A 17,926-nucleotide genomic window follows, 5' to 3' on the forward strand; every position below is an offset into this window, starting at 1 on the left:
ATAGTACCGAGAAAGGTTATTGTGTGTCAGTGCTGTTATGGGGAAAAAAAAAAAGGGTTATAAAGGCACTATTATGATCAATCTGTACCAGATCCTGGTGCAAACCTTTCTTGAACTTTCTGAGTGATTGTGGAGACACCAGAATCAGTTTTGGTTGCGTTTCCAAAAATACCCAGCTGCATGGCTCACGTTAACCAAACCCAGTGATGAACACCCACGACACCTTGGTGTGCGTGGCCCAGGAGGTCCATCTGGTAAGAGCACAGGCATTACATTTTTTGAGAACTTGAGATTTCCCTTTAAATTTTGCCAGCAGCTTTATGACTCCAGGGAAGTCACTGCCAACGCGTCGGCTGCTCAGGTTTTTTACATCTGTGAAGTGTAGTTGCAAATTTTGGCTGCTGGTGTTTGAAGGTGGTTGGGGATTTACTCTGCAGGAAGTGATCCTGCGTGGTGTGAGCTGACGGGATTGCAGCTCTGAGATGATGGGAATACTTACTTCATCTTTCTGCAAGCTAAAAAACTCTGGAAAGAAACCCCCAACCTTTCATTTTAATATATTATCCATTTTGACGATGTGTTTGAGGGAAATTTTAAATCTGTACAGTAATTTCCTGCTGGTACCTAGTCAAACCCCACAGTGACATTTAGTCACGCATGTCAGCTACAGGCTCAGTTAAACAGATCACTAGATTACTGCACGAGTTTGGAGCTGCTTGTGGGCTTTGATGCCTGTTGTATTCTCTCACATCAAAGCGAGCGTGTGCCTGCTTGTTTGAACACCTATTTTTTTTCCTTATCTCTGACAGTAGTTTACTTCAGATGGCTGAGAAAACAACCGGAGGCCCGCAGGACGTCCCCGGCTCTTCTCCTGATGAAAACGAATTTCCTTTTGGATATCCCACGAGCATCTGTGAGGATGTGCCTGATCAGAAGTACCTGTGCAGCAACTGCAATAACGTTCTGAAGAAGGCCCTGCAGACGCTCTGTGGGCATAGGTACTGCTCAGCCTGCCTCTCCTGGATTGTGCGGTAGGTCCCGGCCCCAGAGGGTCACACCTCCAGGGCTGCAAGTGCTCCTGGGGGCCTCATCGTGCCCCTGAGCCCTGCAGAGGAGTCTGTGGCCTGCTGGCCTATAGTCATTTTACTGCCTGGGGGTACTCACCTGCAGGCTACTCTCTACCTCCTCCTCACAGCCAGTGTGCCAGTCTGCAGGGCAGGTTTGGCTGGGTTACTGGGCATCAGGTTTTCTCTCTGTATGAGTGAGATACTGATTGTGATTTAACCTTGGAGAACTACTGCACAGCTGACTTCATAATTCCATGGCACTTTACAGTCCTTTGATAAGTGACATCATGAGATTTTAATAAACATTATAATAGAGTTTTATTTTTAATATTTCAGCTGGTTCCCGCCATGTTAAGGTGCTGCTGCCATTAGTGACAAACAATGACAACCTTAGTCCTGGAAAACCCAAAAACCAGGAGCTGGGTGGGGTTTTGCTTTGAGTGATCACCTGCTTCTATCCTGCCTTTTCCTTTGACAATTACACCTTGATCCAGAGCCTGTGGGAAAGGGTATGTCTGCCCCACAGGTGGGAGGGGAAAGTGCAGTGCAGCTCCATGGACGTGAGCTGACTTCAGCTCGGATGTTCTGGAAGAGAGCAGCTGTCAGGATTCAGTGGCTGGGCTTTCGTACTGGCCAAGTCAGAAGCCTGTTGCTGTGAATCCTCACGGATATTATTACTGGGCTGCTTTGTGGGGGGCCATTTGTGAAGTCCTGGCTCTCAGCACAGTGTGGGGCACCCAAAAAGCTGAGTCAATGCACTGGCCGCATATGATTTGAAGATAAACAGTAACATAAAAATGTATTGAAAATAATATATTTGATGAGCTTACGTAAATCCATTACTGTAAATCTAGAACAAAACCCTTTGATGAAGCAACATAAACCATAAATTCAGAAAAGTGTCAGCAGAACATAACCAGAATTGTTCTATCTTCCCACTAGAGTCCTGTAGCAGAGATGGGAAACTGGCTCACACAGACTGGTTAGACAGTTTGAAATCTGTTCAGCTCTCCTTGGGTGGATGCTCTTCTGGTGGGCTGCTCAGCCTGTGTTAGTTTGTTATTTGCCTGGAAGCTAAGCAGCACTGGCAATGAAACATCTCCAGTAAAGTTTGGGGTTTTTATTTTTTGCTTTTCCTATATAAAATTCTGTGCTAAGTATTTTGAGAGTAGATCTACACCTTTTTTTGCTGCACTAGGATGTTAACACTCTAGAACTCAATTCTGCACTGGTTCTGCTATATCTCTGTAATTTGAAGTTTATGTACCTGTCTTGGGAAAATGGGTATTTTCTGTGTTTTAGAAGACTTTAGTTTTCATATTACCTTTTCTACATTGTGTTTTTGCATAAATAATGAGAGAAATGGGTTCTCATATTTATTTTTTTTTATAATCCAGGCTGCTCTTATTTTGTTAAAATACAGATAAGATTTATGGGACTAGTCCTGGCCCTGGGGATTTTTTTTTATGTCCATGTATTCAAGAATTGCCCTTTTAATGAGCAAGGACTATGGATTCTGAGTGGAAATTATATTTCTCCTGTTTTTATTTGTCTCAATGTCTCTACAAAGACCTCCCAAACTACAGTACACTGATTGTTATTTCATTCTTCTTTCTTTTTGCCAGAAACAATACAAATGCAATTTGCCAGAAATGTAAAGAGGAAGATCCCAGCACTTTAAGTGAGGGAAGCCTGTTGGCAGAAGAAAGGGTAAGCTGTAGTTCACAGTTCATTAACTTACCATTAGCTATTCTTTGAGCTACTCTATAGTCATCAGTGGACTATAGTTTGGGGGAGAATGATACAAAATATGATAGCAACTGATAATTACACTTTTTAACTTATGCTTTTAGTCATTTGGGTTTCCCACAGTGTTTGATTTAAAACCCATAGTGGCTGCCTCAGTACTTTCCAAATCTGTCAGCTATTGCAACAGAAAATCCCACATTCTTCTACATAATTACCTTTTTATAGTCTCAGAGTAACTGGTGCTTTCCTACTTGCAATGTGTCTTAGCTGTTACTTACTATCCTTCAGAAGTATCCTAGTGGATTTTCCAATCTCATGGTTCCTTGTACCCTTCAAAGACATTGTCAAACTCACAGGTGGAGCATCCCTAAGAAAAAAGCTAGTGCAGTCACCCAGCTGAATAGCCTAGGAAGTATTTTGACAGCCAAGGTATTGGGAGGAAATAGTGGAAAACTTAGAGCTGAACATAAACATGGAGGAAAATTTTCACTGGCAAATGTTTCCTCTGTAATTTAGCAGTGCAGATCTCTTTTGCTGTGGTGTGATTTTCCAGGCAGACCACTGCCCTGTTCTGTATCCTGAATACAGGCTGGGCCACAGGGCTCAGTCCCAGCTTGTCTCCTTCCCTCCTTTCTGATCACTTTCAGGAATACCCAGAGACACACGCTCTGTATAACTTTGTAAGGGAAAAACAAAACCCAACAGGCAGCTGGCAGGGAGGCAAAAGGCAAAGTTTAGGAAGCAGCTGCAGCAAAATAATGCATCTGCAGTTAATGCTGAACTTGGTAATGTCTCTGGAGGAATCCTCAATTCTGCAGTAGATTTCTCAGTACCAGGATTTCATGTGTCATGTAACCACAGGTAGGTGCAGCTAGCCCCTTGGGAACTTACTCTGTGCTCTCAGTTCTCTTATAACTCTGGGATTTCTCTGCTCTGGGATTCTCACTACATCTGCTGGGACTTTCTGCAGAGGCTGTGGGTGGGGTGTTGGGAACAGGGCCCCACTCCTGCAAGCTGATCTGCCTGGGCAGATTCTTACTCCTGTGGAGAGTCTGGCTGAAGTCAGTCACCACGAAGGTGTGAGGATCTGCCTGCAGAGATCAACTTACAACAATGGGAATAATGAAAAGCATCTGGCAGATTTATTCTTTATATCTATGCCTGATAATCTGTGCTTTACCTTTGCTGTGGTTTTGCTCAGTGTTTATTTCCTGTGCTGTCTGCTTATGTGTTTATATTTTAAAAAGATACCTACACAAGGAAGAGAAAGGCCCTATCAGGAGGTGTATTTGCCTTAGCTTATCCCATCATCTCTTTCTGTGGTAACTCCCATCCCTTCCTTGTTACACTTTTAGTTTATGATCCCTTCCTATGCAACATATACTTCCAATCATATGGTGCTGTTCATCAGGGTCAGTTCCTGAGCATCTGCACCTATGGCTGAAATCAGTGAGAGGAATGGGGGCACCAGCAGCTCCTGCACCAACATCTTCCTTTGGAATAGCTAAGATGAAAGAGGAGAGACATGCAACTACATTATATCCAGTCAGAGAGAAATATTTTCTGCTTCCTTCTGTTTGGCCCAGAGCACTTTATGTCAGTGAGAGTCATCTCATTTACTGTATGAGGGTCTGACTAAGGTCCCTAAAGTTCTGTGCAAACTCTGGTTCCCAGATAAGAGGGCAAAAGTTTAGGTGAGTGTTTTGAAGCAGTAGCCTGTGCAGATAAAAGAAGAGATGAGGATTTCCTGTCATGTTTTTCACTTGAGTGGTGTCCACAATGATCTAGCAACTGCAAGTGTGAAACAAAAAGCACAGGGAATGCACACAGCAGTAAGAAACTCATGTGCTGTTGGGATTGTCCCTGTAGTTAAATATATTGTAAATTATCTATTTTGTAATGTCAGGAAATTCCTTGAGTTTCTCTCTCATGACACAGGGGGAAAAAGCCACCATGTGCCTGATAACCTGAATTTCTTTTCTTTGATTTTGCTGATGAATTAGAGTGGAATGTTTTTGAGGATGGGGCTGATGGGCTTTCACTAATTGTACATCAATTGCCAGCTTATTACATAAATTCTTCCATACATGCAGAGGGAGCAATACAGGGTTTTGTACAACCTGCATGATTATTTTTTAATTCCTTGTTTGCCAAGCTGTTGGCAATTAAAGTGCAAAGTTCTGAACTTTGCTTGCAGGTTCCAATTAGGAGATGAGTTTCTGTGAGACTCTGCATATAGAAACATATTTCATTGTTACCATTTCAGCTTCTTTTGTGTGATTTAACATGACACACGTAGGTAAGTGCAAACACCTTGTATCTAGCTTAAAAAATACCAGGAAGATTGATTCTGATAATTTTTTTTTTAATTTTTTTAGCTCATTGTGTAGAATTTCAATAACTTTATTGCAGTGGGGGTACCATTTGTAAATACTTTCCTCCATCTATTTATAAAGCTTCCCACCCCCTCTCTTGTTACCTGGGACATCCACGTCTCTGTGTTACATACTTATACCACAGGGGATCTAGAAACATGCCCTCAACTTTAGCAGGCCTTGTTCTTGTCTCAGTGTACCTGTTTTGATTGTCCAGCTTGGAATATTAAGTGTGTAGTGTTTCATTATTTACATAATAATTGTCCAGTTCTTCATGGTTAACATAATTTTAAAAAAAATCTACATAGTGCAAAAAAAAACCCTGCTCACATATGGTTCCTATTCCTTTAGTGCACAGTGCCATGCTAAGTGGAAACAGCCATGGTCTGAGCAATGTACTTGTGCTGCAGAACAGTCTCAAGTCCTGTCTGCAGCACGTTTAGGAGGTGTTAATGACCCCAATTATAAAACCCATTCATTAAGAGTGGCACGTGGCAGCACCCTATAGTCAGGGTCCTGTCAGCACATTCATTGCATGGGACATATTTTAGGCTTCTGCAAAAAGGAAGTAATAGCTGTAGTTGACTAGGAATATTTTCAGGTCATTTCTATAGTATCAAATAGTTTCTTTTTGAACCATAAGGCAGACATTATTTAATAATTATTTGGGCTTCTATTACACTAAGATTAACTTGCTAAGTTAGAGACTCTTATGACAGTACAGTAAATTTAAAAACAAATAAAACAAGGGATTTATCAAGATCTGAGGTACTGACAGAGTCATCTTATTCCTATGTGAAAAATGCACGTGGGAGTACTTTCTGACCAGTGTTTATTTTCCTTCCTCTGTTTACTTTCCAGGCTTTTGGTGATGCTGCCATTAATAAAGAGATTTCTGAACTCAGAGTACACTGTGTGACCCTGGGATGCAGTTGGTCTGGTATCATGAAAAATTTTGAAGTATGTTTCAAGGCAGTTTATTTAAATCAACACATATTCTTCCTTAAATGGGGACAGAAGGGCAATGAAACTAGGTTCTCAGCAAGCACTAATTAGTTCAATGTCATTAGAATCAGCAAAAGTATCATGCTTTATAACAAGAGAATAGCTAAAACCATGCTGTTAACTTGAGTAGGGCTTTGACCACATCCAGAACATCCTGAATGATTGTGAAATGAATGTTGTACAAATTTACATCAACTATGATTTTTTTTTCCCCATTGGGTTTATTTATCATTTAAATGGAAGGATGCTACAAGCAGTTTTTGACTGACCAGAATAATTCCATCTCCAAGACACTTTTATGGGCAATATCCTTAGTATGTTTTTATATGAAAAGATAATTTCCTCCTTTGTAAATGATACCTATTGATTGAATGTGTTCATCATTCTTTTCTGACTGAAGTGCCCCAGGTGAAACATTTAAGTGGGCAAGATCTGTGAGTCTGTTGTACAAATTAGGACACTGAAAAAAATGCAGCATACTCTGATAACAAAGCAGCTCTGATTTGGTCCCCTGGTGTAGGAAGAGAAGGTCTTTCTGCAATTATACCAGCAAATCTGCTGTGCACCTTGTATGACAGTCTATCTGATTAGCCTCTGAGGAGCTGCTGCCTTTTCTTTGCTTATTTTGCATATATTTTCTATTTGAGTGTACTCCTCTTTAAGGAAAAATCCTCCCAGTTTGCTTAGCCTCATAGTTTTGAGAATTGGAGCCCCTCAGCATGAACACATGGCAAAATTGATTTGAGGGTTGGGCATGTGATTGAAATTGGCATTTCTGAGCCTGTTCTCTAGGGGACAGCCATCTCCCTGGAGAGACAAAATCAGTTGTGACACAATGCCTACAGAAGCCTCAGGCAAAGGGGTCAGAGTAGAGAGTTGTTCTTGAAATGCTGTGGGTTTATGGATCTGAAAGTGCATCTGTTGGATGTAGCTATGAAATAAGTGATGCTGATGCTTTTCTTTGCTGAGATGAGATGGTGCAAAGAGTGAAAAGGAAATGTTTTAGAAGTTATTTTGAATATAGGTAAGGGTTGTGTTGTAATTGTGGCATAGAAGGTGTCAGATGACCATCCTTTTATGCTCTGCAGAGATGTCAGCAGACTAACCACATTCATTGTACCAGCCAGAGCAGGATGGGCTCAGTGTTCAAAACTCTCCCCACCAGAACCCCCCCCCCCCAAAAAAAAAAACAGGGTAAAAGTTGGGGAGCCTCTAATACAAGGGAAAAAGCTGTGACCAGGGTCATGATAAATGTGTATCTGCAGTTCAGTTTTTACTTTATAGCTTTTTACTTCCAGGAGCATCAGAGCTTATGTGAATATGCTTTAATCCCTTGTCACACTGGCTGTGGACACATGGTGATGAGAAAGAAGCTTGCAGATCATTTGGAAAATGGATGTGTTAATAATGTGACAACGTGTCAGAAGTGTAAGAGGAGCTTATCCAGTAGTGAATACCAAGTAAGAATGTTTCTCTGTTTCAAATTAGGGCTTTATATTAATGTCTTCAATGATCTATCATGACATTTTCCATCCTGATTTCACGAATGCTATTACTCTTGGAGGATATTTGATTTTCCTGAGTTTGCTGATTTTTCCATGCATGTGTTGGAAGGAAAAATGAGCTGTATTTGATAGTCTTCTTGTGATGTTACAGCAGAGAGGGAAACAGCTTTGTGCTCACCCAGGGCTTGGACAGCCCATGTTTTAGCTCCTGTCTCAAAGCATGTGTCCCAGTATAAGGTGGGTAAAGGAGCAGAAGAACACAGACAGTGGCAGGGAAGAGATCTTAAAAGTGGCTGGAGTTTTATTCAGACTAAAACTGCCCACAGATTTGTGAGGCAGGATTTTGCCAGATAGTATTTCTATTAGATAGGATCAGATTAACTCTCCAAATGAGCAGCAGTGTCCATATGGACCAGGAGGACCATGCTCTGTATCTGCCACAAAATTCTCAGTGACTACTTATAGATATTTATTTTTTTTATGTTGAAGTTATGTTTCCCACTGTTGTGACAGGAACTTGCAAGATGTATGTGTATATACCCTCTGTGTGTATATATATATATAGTTTGTGATTAAAACCTCCTGGAGCAAAGGAGCAGCAGCATGAATGGGAGACACCCTGTGCCTGCCCACAGCCTGTCTGTGTGTTTCCATTTGAAAACATCCTCGTCCCAGCCCCACCAAACTTCAGACCCTGTGGGCTCTGCTGTGTCAGACAATGTTGGGCAACTCTCTTTTGGGGGGTAGCATAATGAATATTGTTCCCTCCAGATGATTTAAAGACAGTAATTGCCAGCCTTGGAGTTTTGTCCTGGAATGGAAGCACAGTGAGACCAGACCTGCGTGGCAGGGGGGTTGTTGTGACTGTCTTGAAGTGTAGACTGCAGTAAGTAGGAGTGGGTAGCTCTGCAGGTTGTAACTGTCACAAATTCATGCCTTCCCCAGTACTGAGCTGTGAGATTTACTCAACATGGGGGCCACAGTTCTTCTGGGGTAAGAACAAGGTGCTTTTGCTAAAACATGCTTCTTGGGAAGCCTTTGCATGTGCTCTTTGCATCTTACTAACTCTTACAGAGAGAGAAGAGTATTTGGACCTAGGGAGATTTTACCAGTGCTGCATCCAGTTTATTTTTGAGAGAGATTGTAAACACCAGAAGGTGGCAACACTTAATCCCTGTCAGCCTTCTGTAGGTGCAGTGGGCAGGCTGGAGGGGGAAACCTGAGCTCTGTTCCCTGAGCACCTTTCTCTTCTCAGGTCTGTGATACCGCGGATCCACCTCAGCAGGCTTCATTTTCCTGCAGTGAAGAACTGTTTCCCTCCCACTCATTCCAGTTAGCTATCATCTAATTAATTTTTTGGTTAGGAAACCTTGGCAACCGAGCAGGGGATTGGTCTTGAGATGTTGATTTTTCTCTGCCTGACTTAGTATTTGTAAAATTTTGCTGGTTACATGATCTCTGTTATTAAACTTGCAGTTCCGTGGCATATGAATTTTGATTTGGTTTGTGTATTCCACATATCCATAATCCCCTGGCAGCAAATAGTAAGTTTAGGGCACTGCTCTTGCTCTCTCCACCTCAGCCAATTAATTATTGGTCTTGTGATTTTTGCATTTACATGTTTTAATGAAACTTCTCGCTGTTCCCTCTCAACCTTGAGAAATCATCTATCTGAAGGAGTGAAGCAGCAGAAAGGAAGAAAGTAAAGGCATACTTTGTGCAACAGCTGAGATACAGAGTATTGAAAAATGAGGTAGAGAGTGAGAAAACTCTACATCTGAGGATTGAAAGGGAAACCTCAGGACTCTGTGGGGGAGACCTGAAGGCTGCCGAAATGGCTTTATCAAAACAATTCTAGACTGCTAAAGGAAATGCAAAGTTCATGAAGATTTAAAACAGCCCCCCAAACAGTATGAATGGAAGGGCAGCAGCTGCTGTGTTAAATGCACACATTACAGTTGAGTGAGCTGAAGGCAGGAGGATTACTGCAGGAGTCCTTGGAGCCAGGAAGGGCAGGAAGTCTCCTGTTAGTGGGAATGCGTTTTGCATTAGCACATCAGGATGGAAAATTTGGATTCCAGCCTTCTGAATGTTAATAAGCAGGATGCCAGAAGGGTCTGCACGTTGAGCAAACTATATGAAGTCAATGCAAGAGGAGTTTATATTTGAGTTTCCTGTAGATTTGCTTTCTGTTCTGGAATCCACCTGCATGTCACTGTGTGTGTGTGTACAGGTATGTATGCACACAGCTGTGGTCTGAACAGGGCAAGACTTGCACTTTGCCAGTCTTGCATTGAGTTTCCCAGGGTGACCTTGCAAACTATCTGTAAGTAGTTTCCAAAAGTTCTGGGCTCCCTAAGCAGAAGATCACACTTTGTACTTGCACCTGAGATGCACCCCAGAGCAGCCTGTGGGCTGAGGAGGGGGGTCACCAGCCCACACAGCTATGGTCTGAACAGGGCAAGACTTACAGTCTTGCATTGAGTTTCCCAGGGTGACCTTGCAAACTATCTGTAAGTAGTTTCCAAAAGTTCTGGGCTCCCTAAGCAGAAGATCACACTTTGTACTTGCACCTGAGATGCACCCCAGAGCAGCCTGTGGGCTGAGGAGAGGGGTCACCAGCCTGGGGGCTCTGCCCCAGAGGCCTCCGAGTGCAGGGGCAGTGGCACCCACTTCAGCAGATGTGCTTTAGTCCCAAATCTCTGAACATTATTTCCTCCAAAGAGAAGCCAGAGAACTCTGCAGCCTATTGTGTCATGAGGCCTAGAGCAGGCACTCCTTGGATGGGGTCAGGATTTTTCACCATGTGTTGTGGAGCTCCTAGTGCTCCTGGGGAAATTACCCCCTCTTCCTTTACTGTTCCTTAAATTCACACTTTCCAGGAAGAAAGCAAGAAACCTCTTGTAAATTTTTTCTTCCATAACACGGAATTTCTTGTTGAAAAGCTTCCCAAATCCCCAAGTTTCTGCAAAATGGTAATAGTATTCCTAAACACAGGCTTTGTTTCAAAGACTTCTGAATAAAGACGCTCAATGATTTTAATAATGTACTGAACTCTTCTTGTTTTAATGACAGGAACATTCATGTGAAGGCAATTTATGTAAGGAACAAACCCATTTGCAAACAGAAACACCATCAAAGCAAAAGGTAAGTAAAGATGAGTGAATTCAGTCCAGCTTTGTTTCAATTCATAAAAGTATCACTTGTTCATTTAGATTAAAAGAAGATCTGAGAACATCTTTAGATGTGGCAGTTGTATCCAGGAGCTTTTACATCCCAGCATAGCTCTTCTGACTGCCTTCTCTTCCCTCCTCCCACAATTAATTTTATTAAATTATCTTCTCAATTAATCTTACAAAAACAGGGAGATTGTTTTTTCCTTTCAAATATTCAGGGGGACCCCCATGAGCAAAAGGAGAACGAGCTGTGTAACAGCATATTTGAAGATTCAAGCTTTTGGTTGTGAAGGGGACTCAACCTGAATGTCAGCCAGAGCTTTTGGCCTGATGGCTCAGGTCATTCCCAGGATGTGCTGCACGACTCAGCTCTTCTGTGTGCTCCCTGAGCACGGGAAGAGGGTGGAGGGGCTGTGGGCACGGTGTTTGCCACTGTGATGGGCCACTTGGCCTGTTGGCATCTTATTTAGGAGAAGTTTTTACTGGGGGATCACTGGGGCTTGTTAAACTATGTCATATCATCGTGGGGTCTGTTGGGTGGACACTTCACTGCCAGGCTGAGTGCAAGAAACGTGCAATCATCCACACTCTTGATTGATTTACCAATGAATTTTTAAAGCTGGTTGGACACAAGCTGTGGTATTGCCTTGACTTGAACAAACCTGATTTATAGCTGTTGGGATTGCAGCCTAGTTGTTTGTAGGTAAGTAAAAGAAACCTTTCAAATAGTATTTGATTATTTTCTTTCTTTTTTTTCTTCCTCAACAGAACTTCTCTACACCTTTAATCAGCAAGGACGGCTGTCGTTTTTCTGAAGTTGGCTGTTCATTTAGGGTGAGTGACACTGCTGCCCTCAGGAAGGGCTCAAATGGTGCACAGCCCAGTGCAGTACAGTGGCTTTGGCTAGCCAGCCTTTGTGCTCAAGGCAGTAGGCCCTGATTTAGGTATGTCCTTAAGAGAAGATAGACCAGCAGAGGTGATGTTGGAACTGCCCTGGTTTCGTGGCGGGTGTAAGGTGCAGTTCAGCCTGTGACACTCCGTGTCCTGCACTGTGTGCTCATGTCAGGTAAAACCAGAGGTTTGTTACAGTTCTGCTGGTTTATCAGATATGCTGCTCCACTCTGTTTTGGATATTCTCTTCAGGCTAATGCCTCTTAAACCAGTAATGGGCCTTCTTTGTGTTTTAGTTGGCATCTGTTGTCTTGTGCCATCTTTTGTGCATAGATTATGTATTAAATATTGATTTATTTGAGAATCTTGCTGGGACTCTGCCTGGCCTTCTTTTTAATATAGCAATGTGAGCCAATTCTTTTTATATAGCATGTGTACAATGTAGCCTAAACTGATCATTAGAGGGCTTGGTGGTTTTCCTCTCTCCATGTCTCCTCTGAGTCAGCCACTGTGTAGCTGGGACCTGTAGCCTGCAGTTTTTCCAACTCCTAAGAAGCCAAAGGGAACATTGCTTGATTTGGCCCCAGGCCAGTTGTGATGGGTGTATGGAGAGTGTATTGACAGTGTCTTCTTCTTACAGGGGAGCAAAGGGAAGATAAAGGAGCATGAAAAAACAGCAGTTGGGGCCCACATGCTACTTCTGCTGCAGCACATAAAGCAGCTGAAGGCAAGTTTGTGCACTGCTGCCAAAGCTGCAAATGGCTTCATCCCACAGGCAGAGCTGAACGTGAATGGTGCAGGAAAAAGCATCTCTGACCTGCAGGTCCCAGCAGGGCTGGAAATCAACGGGGATGTGGAAATAGACTGTTTTCCTGGATCTTCTGTTTCTGAAGATGAATCTGTTCTGCAACAACTTGTGAGGGAAAAAGTGATTTCTGAGCTAGAAAATAAGCTACATGTGTTTGAGAATATTGTGGCAGTGCTCAATAAAGAGGTGGAGACCTCCCACTTGGAAATTACAGCCTTACGGAGACAGAGTGAGCTTGATCAAAATATAATACGAGGCCTTGAACTGAAGGTAAGTAGTTATGCTAAGTATTGTCTGTGTGCTCCTTCTATAGATAACAAACATGTACATACATCAGTGAGAGGTGATGTAGAGATCAAGACAGGGATGGGCACAAGAGTTTGACCTGTGAAGTGTTAAGTTTCGGACACACCTACAGGATCCTTTTGGTGTTTTGCATAAATTTTCAAATGGGAATCTCTAATATTTGTTATCTAAGTCCCTGTTTGGGTACCAAGATATTCCTGAAAGTTTTGAATGTTCAGAGTTTGCCATGATGACTGAGCAAGCAGGGCAGTTTGACTGATCCTCTTAAAGCAGTGTTGTGCCTGGAGGACCAAACAACCATCTATCCAGTTGTTTGCTTTCCATGTTGACACATAGCTGTCACTTAAAAGGAAATCAAACGAGACCCTCCAGAACATGAAGACTCCAGAATGATTCTGTTCCCTCTGCAGCAGAACAGCCTGGAGAGGAGGGATGACTGAGAGCTGATTTGTTTTCTCTAGATTGCAGAGTTGCACCGCTGCCTCATGCAGAAGGACGCAGGCCTGAGCAGTCTCCACAAGAGCCTTCTGTTTTCTGAGCAAGCTTCCTATGATGGGGTCTTTCTGTGGAAAATAACAGATGTTGGCAGGAAGCTACAGGACTCTGTGACTGGAAGAACAGTCAGTTTGTATTCACCAGGTAAAACACAGGGTGGGTACGTGGGTTAGCAAAGCCCAGTCCTCCAGAAAACCCCCCGATTTCTGTAGCTTCTTCCTGCTCCTCTGGGTAGGAGAGCCTTTATCAAATAGCTCCTTAAACTGAGGTGCTGTTTATGTGAAGGCCTCGTGCTCTCCTGCCTCTGTGACGTGCTCTTCCACGGAGCTGGGTTCTGTTCTGGGCTGGCATTTTGCAGTTGGCCCTTTGCTTGCAGTGAAATCTGCTGCACCCATCCTGTGTGCCCACACCTTGGTGCCAGCTGGTAGCGAAAGGCTGGCTGAGGCTGTTAGCTCCCACCTGGGAAGTCATTTGATTAGGTAAAATATGCTTGTATGGCTAATAACAGGTAATTTTCACTGAGGTGTGAGGCACTGAAAGGATTCCAACCACTGGATTTTCATTGCTTATAATCCCATCTCTGTGGTGGCAAACCACGTCATAGGCTGTCTATTCCTGTGTGACAGAACACTCACTGTGGCTTTTTGTTCAAAGGACTAATGAGGACTTCTGATTTTCAGCTTTCTACACTGCAAAGTATGGCTACAAGGTCTGCCTGAGGGTCTATCTGAACGGGGATGGGACAGGAAAAGGAACCCACCTGTCCCTGTTCTTTGTGGTCATGAAAGGGGATTACGATGCTTTGCTCCCGTGGCCTTTCAGACACAAGGTAAGGTGACATTTCCTACCTGATCTGAGCACAAACCTCTGCTTCTGCCAGTGAACACGAGGGAACTTTTCCTCTGGAGTTCAGTGGAAGTTGCAGTGCTTTCCCATTTTCCTCTCAGATAGCCATGGTGTAATCCTGACTAAGAATTTCCCTCTGAATGGAGTCACTTACACACAGGGAAAGCTGCTCCAGCCGAGACTCTGTACTTTGCTCATAGATTTTCAGACACCAGAATCCTGGTGTTTGTTCTGTCCCAACCTCTGTCCATCTGGACTAAAGCCAGAGACACATTTTTTCCTGGCTCTTGCTGTACATAGGTAATACCAGTTTATGAGGGAATTATGATTTGCTGCCCAAAGCACCAGTGTCAGAAATGTGAGGCAGAGTTCTGCTTACAAACGTGCCAAAGATGTCTTATGTGATCCCTGTCTTATTTTTTCTCATTTTACAACTGCAGTCTGATAATAGCAGCAATGGTTAGAGACACAGTGGAAGTGGGCACAGGGTTCTGATCTCTGTTCCAGCACTTGCCTCTATGTGGTAATAATTTGGTGAGGTTTTCATACAAAAAGCTTTGCTACCACTTAGTGGCCCCCAAAAGTAGAAATCAAAGTTCCCAGTTCTCACTTTATTACAAAACTATTACATACTCTTCACATTTAAAGGTAAAGAACAGTGAGTTCATAAAAGGGTAATGAGATAGGGGGATTCTATACTGAGCTGCAGGTTGTGTCTTTTACATATTTGCATAGAGGCAACAGAGCGGTTGATCCCAAACCACGGTAACAGGGGGGATGTAATGACTGTAACCAAACTCAGGGTTCTTCAAGTTGTCATGAGAGACAGGAAAAAAACATCTTTGGACTGTGCAGTTCTCTACCAAGAGATAATCCCTTACTTTATTTTATTTTGTGGGTGGCAAAGTTTTAAACCCTTCCCCTGGGAACCACCACGACCTCCCTTGTCCACATGAACTGACCTGGCAGGTTGTGAAGCTTCCATTGTAATTTGAATTTGGTTATCGACAGAGCACCCAGCTGCCTGGGCAGCACATTTGCCCTTCTGCCTCTGGTGTTTTCTGGTTTATTTTTCAGTTCAGTACCTCCTCGTGGCCACACTGTTTTCTGTTTTTCAGGTGACATTTATGCTGCTTGACCAAAACAACAGGGAACACGTTATCGACGCCTTTCGCCCCGACTTGATGTCTGCCTCCTTCCAGAGGCCAGTGAACGACATGAACGTGGCAAGTGGCTGCCCCATGTTCCTCCCCCTGGCCAAGCTACAGTCACCCAAACACGCCTATGTGAAAGAGGACACGCTCTAATCATAGAAACAAATCAGTAAATCCTGAAACACGAGTCTCTGCTAAATCACCCACTGAATTTCATTCACAAGGAAAAAACCCCACCTCAGCTTGAGAGCTTGTATTGGTCTGCACACACACACAGAGCCAGGGGGAGGAGCCTGGGCTCCCTGGGGTCGATTCCCATCAGCCACAGATCTGCCTGGCAGGGGCACGGCCGAGCTGCCCCGTGGCACCCCCACGTCCTGGGGGGTCTGCCTGCCCCCTCCCAGCCCTTGCCCAGAGGCACAGAGTGAGCACCAGGCTGCCAGCCCTCCTGGGGGGTCTTGGCTGTTCCCCCAGCAGGGACAAGGGCAGGTTCCTCCCCCTGAGGCACCCTCTGATTGGGTGTCTGTGCTCATTGACCACCTTCAAAGGCAGTGAGCTGTGGATAGCATTTGTGGCTTGAATTCCTTATACTGGGTAATTTATTTCTTGCTATTTATTTTAGGCCTCTATTTATGTGCTCTGTAAAGAGATGCTCTATGGCTTCAGCTACCACTGACCAGATTACACTGTGCCTTGGGGAAAGTACCTCTTGTGTTTCCAAAGGAGTAGTTTGACTTTCCTGTTTCAGACATGGAGCTCTGAGGGTTGTTAAGCCCAGGGAAGTCCAGAGCTGCCAGTCCAAGCAGGAGTAAGGAAGCCTCACGAGTTTTAAAGTGTTCAGTCCCTTTCTGAACTTTCATGTCAAATGACTTATTAGAAAATATTGATCTTTTCTTCTATCAGCTTTTTTTACATGCTCTGATGTTTAAGTCTTTTTACACGCTAAAATGGAAGTAACTACTAGACATGTTTTTGTCTTTTTTTAAATAGAGGTAAGGAATGAATAATTGTTTTGTTTAATAAGCAAATCAAAGCTTGGAGAAGCCTGGATGTGTGTGAAGTTCAGCTGCTGCACCTTATTCCCAACAAGCAGCCAGCCTGGCCCCCTGCTTCCCTGCTGAGCAGCTCTGGGTTTGGTGCAGCAGCTTCTGAGCTTCCAGCAGACTCGTGCCACGGGGCAGCTGTGCCATGGGGTAGCTGTGCCACGGGGCAGCTGTGCCATGGGGCAGCTGTGCCATGGGGTAGCTGTGCCATGGGGTAGCTGTGCCATGGGGTAACTGTGCCATAGGGCAGCTGTGCCATGGGGTAGCTGTGCCATGGGGTAGCTGTGCCACAGGGCAGCTGTGCCATGGGGTAGCTGTGCCATGGGGTAGCTGTGCCACAGGGCAGCTGTGCCATGGGGTAGCTGTGCCATGGGGTAGCTGTGCCACAGGGCAGCTGTGCCATGGGGTAGCTGTGCCATGGGGTAGCTGTGCCACAGGGCAGCTGTGCCATGGGGTAGCTGTGCCATGGGGTAGCTGTGCCACAGGGCAGCTGTGCCATGGGGTAGCTGTGCCATGGGGTAGCTGTGCCACGGGGCAGCTGTGCCAGGGGGCAGCTGTGCCACGGGGTAGCTGTGCCATGGCTGGGGCTGGCTGGGAGCAGAGCTGAGGCCAGCCCTGGCAGACACAGCCAGGGGTGTCCACACGCCCTCTGTTCGTGTTTCCTTTGCAGTATTTCTGTGTGCCAGCTGCAAACAGGGAAAGGCCAAGCAGGAGCTGTTTGTCCACGTGTGTTTTGCAGACACTGGTGGCTGCAGCCGTGGAGCAGGGCTGGGGAGATGTCTCGTGCTGTGACTCACCTCCCAGCATACCAAGGAGCTCTCAAATCTCTCCTGCCCGGCTGGCCAGCGTCCCTTAAAATTTGTTGTGATGAAGCATCAGATTTCAAAAAACCATGCTCCATAAACAAACACCTACCAAAGCTCCTGGGGAAGGCACTGGATACTCTTGGCCATCACACTCACAGAGTCTCTGTCTGTCTTTTTCTGTCTTCCATGTTTAAAATGTTCAGGGACAGAAAGATATTTTTCCAGTGACGTGCCAGCCCCTGTAACCACACTGGAGTAATATGCCTAAAAATGCCACGTTTATGGCTGTGTAATGCTGCCAACTGCTGTATTTATTACAATCATTCCTATTTTCTTACAATTTTATTTATTTCCTAAATAAAGCTCGCTAACTCAAAAAAAGGTTTGTGTGTTATTTTCACTGTAAAATAGGTGACTGAGCAACTTGGAGATATGTTGGGCGTGGTTTGCTAGAGAAGCAGCAGAGCTATGCTGCAACACTCACCACAACACTTCTCCAATTCTAGGGGATGAATTCTATTTCTCCTGAAAGGAGTTTGGAGCGAGGTGGGTGTTGGGCTTTTCTCCCACGGAACAGGGGATGGGATGAGAGGAAATGGGCTCAAGTTGCACCAGAGGAGGTTTAGGTTGGGTATTAGGAAGAATTTCTTTACTGAAGGAGTGGTGAGGCCTTGGCCCAGGCTGCCCAGGGAGGTGTGGG

General features: G+C 44.3%; 1 protein-coding gene across 1 annotated transcript; it reads left to right on the plus strand.

Moving 5' to 3' along the window:
- Positions 1–822: 822 nt before the first annotated feature.
- TRAF1 (TNF receptor-associated factor 1) lies at positions 823–15,530 on the plus strand. Its single transcript, XM_008946154.1, has 8 exons — positions 823–1,031; positions 2,693–2,777; positions 6,053–6,151; positions 7,495–7,656; positions 12,409–12,846; positions 13,344–13,521; positions 14,058–14,206; positions 15,342–15,530. The coding sequence occupies exons 1-8, from the start codon at positions 823–825 to the stop codon at positions 15,528–15,530; spliced, it is 1,509 nt and encodes a 502-aa protein (XP_008944402.1).
- Positions 15,531–17,926: the final 2,396 nt, after the last annotated feature.

This window comes from Merops nubicus, unplaced genomic scaffold, assembly GCF_000691845.1.
Source record: "Merops nubicus isolate BGI_N331 unplaced genomic scaffold, ASM69184v1 scaffold17500, whole genome shotgun sequence".
In the NCBI taxonomy this organism is placed as follows: domain Eukaryota; kingdom Metazoa; phylum Chordata; class Aves; order Coraciiformes; family Meropidae; genus Merops; species Merops nubicus.